General features: G+C 38.5%; 1 protein-coding gene across 1 annotated transcript; it reads left to right on the top strand.

Annotated features, from left to right (window-relative positions):
* The first annotated feature begins 6,413 nt into the window (after positions 1-6,413).
* Positions 6,414-10,307, top strand: tlr8a (toll-like receptor 8a). Its single transcript, XM_076263653.1, has 2 exons — positions 6,414-6,519; positions 6,958-10,307. Exons 1-2 carry the CDS (start codon positions 6,517-6,519, stop codon positions 10,069-10,071), a joined length of 3,117 nt encoding a protein of 1,038 aa, XP_076119768.1. The 5' UTR covers positions 6,414-6,516; the 3' UTR covers positions 10,072-10,307.
* Positions 10,308-10,528: the final 221 nt, after the last annotated feature.

Raw genomic sequence — 10,528 nt, 5'->3', positions numbered from 1 at the left:
CTTGGCACCGGGCGTTGCCCAGGAACTCCATAGCGCCCCCTTACGTCACAGTGACTTGTGGTTGGCATATAGTTTTAGATACACACACCAAATTTGGTGGGTGTATGTAACTCCCAAAAACAAACAACTTTTGTATTAACATGCCATTAGCCACGCCCACAGGAAGTGAGGTAATTGAGATTTTGTGCGTTGTGGACATGATCAATTTTAACGTACTCCTCCTAGACGGTTGATCCGATTCATGTCAAAGTTGGTATACATGATGCCGAGATGTTCCTGATTATAAATTGTGAAGTTTTTTTTCGATATGTTGTAATTTGACAAAATGGCGAAATTGTTAATTTTAATACCGTTCCACACAAACAATAAATGTGTCATAATTCACCATGCATGGCTTGAAATATTTTAAATTTCACAGGTCATTAAAGACCATGTTAATGATAATATTCACATGCCCATAATGCATGTTTGGCATAGCGCCACCAACTGGCAACAGAAAGAATGGCAATTATGCTGATTTCACATGATCAATTTGAACATACTCCTCCTAGACGGTTTGTCAGATTCATTTGAAATTTGGCAAACATTATGCCAAGATGTCGCTGATGTTAAAATGTGAATGGATTTTTGAATTTTGTAATGTATTTGATATGATTTTAATATCTCACCACATAAACAGGAAATGTGTCATAAATCACAGTGCATTGAATGAATGGTCTGAAACTTCTCAGGTTAATAGATATTATGATTATGATGATATCCAGACACCCAATGGGCCTGCCTGGCATAGCGCCACCACCTGGCCAAGCAGGAAATGTTCCAGAAATGGACAATGCCTTAAGTGATTGATCTGAAACTTTATAAAATATTGGATATCATTATTGTAATGATATTCACATGCGTAATTCACAGGCCTAGCATAGCGCCTCCTTCTGGCCAAGCAGGGAATGTGCCAGAAATGCTCTATGCTTTGAATAAATGGTCTGAAACTTTTCAGGTTAATAGATATTATGATTTTGATTATATCCAGACACCCAATGGGCCTGCCTGGCATAGCGCCACCACCTGGTCAGGCAGGAAATGTGCCAGAAATGGACAATGCCTTAAGTGATTGATCTGAACGTTTACAAACATTTTGGATATCATTATTGTGATGATATTCACATGTGTAATTTTCATGCCTAACATAGTGCCACCATCTGGCCAACCAAAAAGAGTATCAGAAATGTTCTTTGCTTAAAATGAATGGTCTGAAATTTCTCCGGTTAATATATATTATGATTATGATGACACCCAATGGGCCTGCCTTGCATTACGCCCCCACCTGGCCAAGCAAGTACATGTGGCAGAAAATAAAATACAAAAAACAAATAGCACAGGCATCATGTACATTTCACAAATGCACCATGTCAGTGCCTTTTTGGATTCCGACATGTCACGGGTTGCGGCCCGCAGGTGCTCGGGCCCGCCATTGCCGCTTGCGGCTATATTGTTTACTGATCCTTCTCCAATTAATGCTCTGTCTCTAGTTGGTTTCCGAGGGTGGCTGGTATTGTTGTGCCCACTTGAAACCACACTACTAGATGCCAGTGCTGAACTACGTGAGAAGGGAAGAAATGAATTGATGTAGCAGCCTATGTTATGAGAACCTGGTATTTGTATTCAATGAGTTCTAGTTAATCTCATGTCTGCCATCTGTGCTGTAGGCTATTAAAACACAACAGGAATAACACATATCCAACGTTAAATTATTGATGGCAATGCCTTTGATTAGTACTGGCTTGTGACATGTCTGGCTTGTGTTCTATAAGTGCCATTGACTTGATATTTGGAGTGAGACCTCTTGGGAGAAATGGCTACACATGGCAAAACTAAACACTGTGGTCAGTCACCATGCAGCCATTTCATGTACTGTAACTCCTTGTAATTTCTGAGATACAGTAATTTATGTTAACATACAATTTTCAGTTGTTGGTCACATGGGGTTACTCACTTTTACAGTATTCCTAAAAACACATATAGAAATACAGGTTCCTGTGATCACGTGGTCAAAAAATTTGATTTATGGGCCGCAGAATGCTTTAAGTAAAAATGAATTTAAAAGATATAAAGACATAGATTTAAAAAAAGATTTTTCTGTTTGGTTGAAGGTACACTTGATGAGAAATGTAACTCCATGACAATGACTTTCAGTGCATTCTACTGAGAAATCCTCTAATTTCATATAATCAATTTCATCCTAAGAATACAAGGAATTTTATCAGCGTTATGGATGTGACATGAAATGGACAGAGAGATTTTGTGAGAGATTACAGGTTTTCTACAAACTCTGTGAATTTTGAAGGAAACTGCCGAAACTATGACATATGTAGCATGAAGGAGACTTGAAGGAACACAAAAAGTGTGTTTTTGAAACTATGCGTCATTTTCGTAATGCATTATGTAGGAAAAACTGGCGTTATGGATGTGACGGTTTCACGTTATGGATGTGACGTGTCTGAACCAGTCCTTGACAAACTACATAAAACACATAATTAAGTAGTGAATTTTGATATGAAACAATTGAAATAGTAATCATGAAAAACTACCGATGAAATTATTGCTTCCTTAGTGCCCAATAAGACCCACAGGAAGAATCAGGACAACAAGTCATTTAAAATATAAAAAAGAAATTATTTTTTTTCTTTTACCGTCATCAATTTTGGTCAGTGATTCCCGGGTTACTCAAGCACCAGGGAACATAATACTTGGTGGCCCTAAATAACTAGCCCTACCTGAACCGTTGACAAGATGACAAAATATTTATGGTATGTTAGTCTCAAGAGCCCGCATCAACCTAACCCATACCCACACACACACACACACACACACACACACGCACGCACGCACAGTCGCACACATACAGACAGGCAAGCACACACACACATAAACACATAGACAGGCAAGCACACACACACACACACACACACAGACACACAGACACACACACACACATACACACACACACACTCTTACACACAAAAGCAAACTCACATATACACACACTCATTTACATGCACATGAGTTGCAGGAGTAGGAAATGGAGACAAATTGACAAGCGTGATTTATTTTTGTGAAGAGAATATGCAGGACTGAGAGGCGGTCATATTTTGTACCGCTATGCGGTACATCTAGTTTATTGCTGCCGTTACTTATGTTACTCTGTGGGTATTAGCTACAGATGACCTGACACTTCAAATGCTGGCATATCGCGTCATTTAAAATTAAACTGTGTTAAGCAGACGTGAACGGCAGGCTGAACAGATCTGCAACAGAAGGAGGTTGCTATGTTAACTCCAGCTGCAAAGTCAGCCATCTTCACCAGCTAACACGATAATCCAGTTACTGTACAACAACAGTATGATAGTTACGGGAAGATAATCGCTCAGATCAGATTGTCAATTGTAAACACTAAGGTGACATACGTTGAAACTGACATGCCACCAGAACAGACGTTTTATCGGCTTTGAGGTATAATAAAGTCTCCAGTCTTGTAAATTCACATTATGTAACATCCATAATGTCATATCCATAACGCAGCATTAAAGGTTTGAAAAGTAAGAAAGGGGCACAATTTGGTCTTCACACTTTACATTGATATAAATCAGCTTTGCACAAACACTATGGACATTGTCGCATCAACACTGTATGTGTAGCATAAACTTTTCCTATAAAACGTTATGGATGTGACATGGCCATGGAACTTGCTGACTTAAAAACAAAAGCCTTACAAATGTAAGGAGTTGTGCTCTTAAAGGCAAGCTGAGCATAGACATTGCTCTACCATTCCCTTGTCAATCTGGAATTTGTCAAATGACACAATTTGTTTGAACCTTGGGTCCATTTATCCACTTTTTAAATATGTTTCACATATAATATTTTAAATATGTTTCACATATAATATTACCATGTGAAAAATATTGTTTCTGGTATGGTTGCACACCATATTTATGATGTATAAAGAGAGTCATTCTCCATCAAATTCAATCAGATCAGTTACAAACAATATAAAATATAGACCTAAATGAAGATTTTAACAACAGTTCTATTTGCGTATGCACAACTTTTTTTTTCCATGGCAAGGATGACCTTTGCATGGAATTGCCCTAAACTGGAAGCATTCAAATAAGGACTTAGGTGTGAATGGGAAAATATGCCCACTGTAGTAAAAAGTTGAATTGACTTGATTTCTCAATAGTTTCTAAGACTATTCCTGTTGATTTTAGATTGATTTTGATAATAGGGGTTACATACTTTATTTAGGTAATCAGATAAGAAGTTTTGGCATGGCAGGTATACTCTTTGTAACTGGCTCCAAATCAGGCATGAGTTCATCCAACAGTTTGAAAATGGCATTGCTGGAGAGGCATATGTCTGCATTATTCCTTCAGTCATATAAAATATTAACACCTTCACTTTGTCTTCCATTATGCCTACATTTACATTTTACATGTACATTTAGCAGATGCTTTTATCCAAATTAACTTACGAAATAATGAGAACTAGCATTCAAGCTACATTGCAAAGAAGACCCTAAGTAAATACTACTACAATAATAGTGCTACCAGAGGATGCAAGTGCATATGGTGGACGAGAGTGCCGCCTGAAGTTGTTCGTGATTTTGACTCATTACTTTAGAGATTAATAAATACTTCACTGATTTTTGGAAGATGGAACGTTAAACATAACTTTCAGCCTATGTTGAACGTATCTACAGTAGCCTATATTTGAATATCATGGCCATGCCATACCATAGCAAATAATTCCTCAAAGCAAAATGCTTTGCCATCAACGTCAGTCTAGGCTACACAGGCCTATAGGCTGCTACCCCAAGCACTGTTTGACATGGGACGTTTGGGATACGCAAGTTCATACAGGCTTGGAATGCACACTCAATCCCGTCTAAAGGCATAATACCCAATTCCCTGTTCGGCGCAAACCTGAGAACCGCTCGAATCCCACCCCGGTTCCTCCCACCTGGTGTCGACATTGCTAATGACTACATCAGGAATGGTGGAACCCTGACTTTTCCCTCCCCCTTTGGACGGGACACCCTCCATGGTCACCCAGAACTTCAGATGCAGAGGGAGACATTGCTGCGTCCTGACACTTATGAGTACGTGTTCTACTCATGTCTCACAGAAAAGAGCTGTTCTGGGAGGCTTTGGAGACCTACATGAGCCGTAGTAGCCTACAGGCCAATGTAGGCTATTTGCTGTTGAAATTAATAAATGGAAACTGATAAATTACTCACTGTTGTGTCTTCATTTAATGAAACCTAGACTAGCGTGAAGTGTTAAATAAGCAAAAATGCCCCGTGTCAAACAGTGCTTGGGGTAGCCTATAGGCCTGTATAGCCTAGATTTATGTTTAATGTCCCATCTCCCAAAAATCGCAGACATTTTATTTATTAATCTCTAAAGTAATGAGTCAAAATCATGAACAACTTAAGGCGGCGCTCTCGTCCACCATCTAGCCTGGCCCAGCTAGATGGTGTTCTCCCCCCGGTGCTCGTGGTTCAGTCCAACCACAGTCGCAAAAACGGAAAATTAGAATTTCAATTTTTAACTTCTGAACAGAAAACCGTAATTGTGCTCAATTGAAAATCAAAATAAGCATCAATAACCAATTTACTGTGCCGTCCTTAAGAATGGATAACAGATTTTTAAGCCTATTTTTATATTTTTTCTTGTAAATTCTGCAAATAGAACACAGTACTGCAAAGCGTTACACGAACCCTTTAGCATTCTTTCACATTTTTTGATTTTTTACATTTTCAAAATGTAAAAAACATGTGAAACACATCTGTGTATGTAATTAATGTTTAGTGGTCATTAACTTACCATGAAAGGACTTTCTAATACACAAATGAATGTAATTTTAACAAATAAATGCGTAATGTAATTTAATTTAATTTGAATTCTTGAATTTCCCCTTGAGGATCAATAAAGTATCTATCTATCTATCTATCTATCTATCTATCTAATTCGTTTTTCATATACTTCTTTATGATATATTTCATAAATCTGCTAAATATGTCTTAAAGGTGCTACATGTAAGAATTGTGCAGCATTCCAAAGTTAACAAAGATGAAATACCCACTTTTAAAATATCAACTTTTAGTTCCTAAAATAGGTTTGTTCCTTGTCCTTACTCTCACAAGCAAAAATCCTGGATTGTCCTATCTTGTGAAAAGGGAAGAGAAAATGTAAGAGGTTCCTCTTCTGTTGGAGGCCAGTAACCATTCTGTAGGTTTTAATGGTCACACTGATGTCCCCCCCTTATACACATGCACCACTAAACAACTATTTGGTGAGTCATTACAAAGCAGAAAAGAGGAACAAGTTCCCTCCAAAGCCCTTTCTGCCATTCTCATGCTATCAGAGCTGTTAGGAAGGACGGTGGAGCAAAGTCGCCTCTGTCCTGCTGTTCACTGTCAACATTTTTCAAAGATGCAGTTCAACGATAGTCACTGAAATGGTGAGAATGCATGATCCAATTTCAGAAATATGTACATAGTGTGCTTATTTTCTATTCAAAGTAAGTTCTAATATATGTAACTGTATTTGACATAATTACTCTTTCCATAAGGACCTTACTGCAACATTGTGTAATGCCACTTTTTCATGTTTTAAAGTGACACAATGTAAGAATTGGTATTTATATACTCCTTGTCATCAATTTTCAACATGATGGGTATCATTTTAGTGCTAGGCACCCAGTGCCAAAAACAGACAAAGCATTACGTAGTGCAATACTAGGCATTCCGGGTGAGACTGTGCATGGCAGAGTGTTATGAATCTGTGCATCATCAAAGTGAGTGTGAAATTGTACTTTTATGGTAAATAACTCGTGTTGCTTCATGCATTGCTGAAATCATCAATCTATTAAACTATCTAACATTTTGATTGTCAACAGGCAGCCCACACCTTCTTGGTTATAGAGAAGTGGTTAATTTTTTCACTCATCATCAGCTCAACATTGGGGGTTTTTGTCACCAAGGACCTGAGAAAAGTTCCCTGTGATGTGGACGTTAATGCTACAGCTACAGTTTTTAACTGCATGAGACGGGGCCTGAGGAAAATACCGGATGGAATTTACAGAAATGTTACTTCATTAAGCTTGGCAGGTAACAGCATAAGGAATGTGTCGGTGGACAGCTTCAGAGATTTCCTCAACCTGACACATCTGGACCTAAACTGGATAAACAAGAATAATCATGTAAATCTGACCGATAGTGTTTTCAAAAATCTGACAAGCTTAAAACAGTTGTGGCTTTCAGGTGTTGGTCTTCACAACGTGCCCAAACAACTCCCATCAGGTTTGAAGCATATTGTTTTAGATGACAATAAAATCATATCTCTCAACGACAGTAGTTTCTCAGATATAAAAGACGTGACTGAAATTTCCCTGTCCAAAAACTGTTACAGTGGAAATGAATGTAAAAAAGCATTCAATGTTACAGAAAAAAGCTTCTCAAACTTGTCTCGTCTTGAAAATCTGATCCTGTCCTTCAACAACATAACCAAAGTTCCACAAGGCCTACCAGGTTCTCTCAAAGAGCTTGACCTAGCTGAAAACAGAATAGAATCCATTTTCAAAGATGATTTCAGCAACTTGGTGAACTTGCAATTTTTAAGGATTCAAGGAAACTGTCCACGATGCAAAAATGCGCCATATCCATGCGTACCGTGTAAAAATGGGTCCATTGAAATTCATCCACAAGCATTTGACAGTCTTTCGAAACTACAAGTGTTGCAACTAGCAGGAAACTCCCTCCAAACCATGAACAGCTCTTGGTTTAAAAACCTGAGTAATCTGACAGATCTTTTCCTGTCATTCAACTTTCTGACAAGTGCAATTGCTGATGGAACTTTTCTGATGAACTTACCTCGCCTGGAGAAATTAGATTTGTCATACAACTTTGATTTATTAGCTTACCCCAAAACATTGACTCTATCAAAGCATTTTTCAAGACTGGTGTCCCTCAGGACACTACATATGGAAGGTTATGTGTTTCAAGAAATAATGGAAGACACATTTAAACCACTGCAGAATTTAAGCAATCTTTATGTTTTGAACCTGGGGGTAAATTTCATTGTGCATTCAAATTCCAATGCGTTCAAACACTTGCCTAAGTTGGCACTTTTGTATCTCTCAGAAAATAGGCTATATCCAGTAACTGTAAACAAAAATTCTGCATCAAATGAAGCTGAATCATCAAATGGCCTAGTAACAGGAAATTACATTACATTACAAGACAAAGGTTTTGTTTATGAACTGTCACGTCACCTTATTAAGCCTGAATGTTTCAATACTGGCAGAGTGCTGGATCTTAGCAGGAACAATCTTTTCTTTATCTCACAGAAGGAATTTGAAGGATTTGATGGTGAAATCCTCTGCCTCAATCTCTCAAGAAACGGCTTTTCAGCAGCACCTAATGGAACTGAGTTCACGCCTCTCCCAAACCTGACTTACTTGGATTTGTCATATAATAAGATTGACTTAGCATATGACTTTGCATTCTCTGAGTTGAAGCACTTGGAGGTATTGGACCTCAGTTACAACAATCATTATTTTACAGTTGCTGGAGTGACACATAATATAAAGTTTTTAGAAAATCTTCCAGCTTTGAGGATTCTAAATCTCAGCAGCAATTCCATCTTCACTTTGACAACCAAATACATGAATAGCACCTCTCTAAATGAGTTGCAATTCCAACACAACCAACTTAGTCATATGTGGAAAAAGGATGATGCCTCCTATCACAACTTATTTACAAATCTTGTAAATTTGACTTACCTTGACATATCGTACAATGACATCAGAAAGATACCCTCTAAAGTTTTCACAAGCTTGCCACATTATATTAGAAAACTACGTATAAGCCATAACAGCCTCACTGATTTCCAGTGGAGTAACTTAAGCAACCTGCAATATCTCGAAGAGCTTGACATGAGCTATAATGAGCTGTCTACAGTCTCTTCGAATCTGTCAGCAAACACAAAATCTTTGTCAGTGCTTGACCTGAGTTTCAACAGGATATCTAAACTGTCAGATGGATTCATAAATGGTGCCAAAAGTCTTCGATTGCTTAATCTAAGTAAAAACAAGCTCAGTATAATCAGTAATGGAACTTTCCCCTCTGGATCCGACGCCTATTTGAAAACTCTGCTGCTGCAAGGAAATCCCTTTCACTGCACATGTGATTTGTTGGAATTCATTTTGTGGATAGAAAGCAGTGATATCAACATCCCCCGACTTGCTACCAGTGTAGCATGTGCCATGCCAGAAGAAAGGAGAGGCCATCCAGTCATACTTTTTGACATACACGAATGCGTCGATGACAACATGGCGTCAACGTTCTACTCCTTGTCTACTCTCCTCATTCTTCTCACTTCATTCATTGCTACCACTATGCATTTGTTCTACTGGGATGCTTCCTATGTTCTCTTCTACATTAAGGCAAAACTTAAGGGCTATCATTCACTGGAATCATCAGATAGTATCTATGATGCCTTTGTTTCATATGATACCAGTGACCCTCTAGTCTCAGAGTGGGTGCTCAACCATCTCAGCGTCCAACTGGAGGAGACAGGTGACAAACTCTCACCTATCTGTCTAGAGGAGCGAGACTGGACCCCCGGGGTGCCAATTCTGGACAATCTAACGCAGAGCATCTATCAAAGCCGCAAGACTGTGTTTGTGCTGACTGAGTCTTACGTGAAGAGTGGGAACTTCAGGATGGCTGTGTACCTGGCGCACCAGAGGCTGCTGGATGACAACGTGGACGTGATCGTGCTGCTGCTGCTGGAGCCTGTGCTGCAGCACTCCCACTTCCTGCGCCTCCGCAGGAGACTGTGTCAGAGGAGCGTTTTGGAATGGCCAAAGACTCCCTCCGCTGAGCCCTGGTTCTGGCAGTGCCTCAGGAATGCCATTCATGTGGATAACCAAGTGATGTACAACAAGGTCTATGCTCGTTACTTCTGTGACAAAGATAGAAGAAGAAAGCGTTTAAAAAAGAGTTACTAAACATGTCATACTCTTTCCCTTTATTCATGCTGTTAAATGGACATGTGATTTAATGCATATGATATTCTCTAAAAATAATGGTTATTGAAGGTCATTGAACTTCATTTGTGTACCTGGTCCTATCTGATTGTATTCTGAGTCATCTTTTCCAGGATATGTCTTTGTTAATAAGCAAAGATGTAACTGTTTGATTTATTTGAGTTTTGTCCTCAATAAAAAAACCCACTAACCACTAATTCCCGAAAAGCAGATATAATCATAGAACAGCAGTTTGTAAACTACTATTTTATGAAGGAATTTAAATATATATATATATATATATATATATATATATTGTGAAATTGATCATTCCATCACATTTTTAAAAAAGCCAGTATCTATGATGCCTTTGTTCCATATGATACCAGTAACCCTCTAGTCTCAATAAAAAAAAAATCAATAAGTAGGTTAGTCGTCC

This window comes from Alosa pseudoharengus, unplaced genomic scaffold, assembly GCF_046254945.1.
Source record: "Alosa pseudoharengus isolate Yale_2024_CS ecotype anadromous, Long Island Sound unplaced genomic scaffold, YU_APseudo_1.1 YU_APseudo_1.1_scf_3, whole genome shotgun sequence".
NCBI classification, from domain to species: domain Eukaryota; kingdom Metazoa; phylum Chordata; class Actinopteri; order Clupeiformes; family Clupeidae; genus Alosa; species Alosa pseudoharengus.
This window is presented reverse-complemented; position numbering and strand designations above follow the sequence as displayed.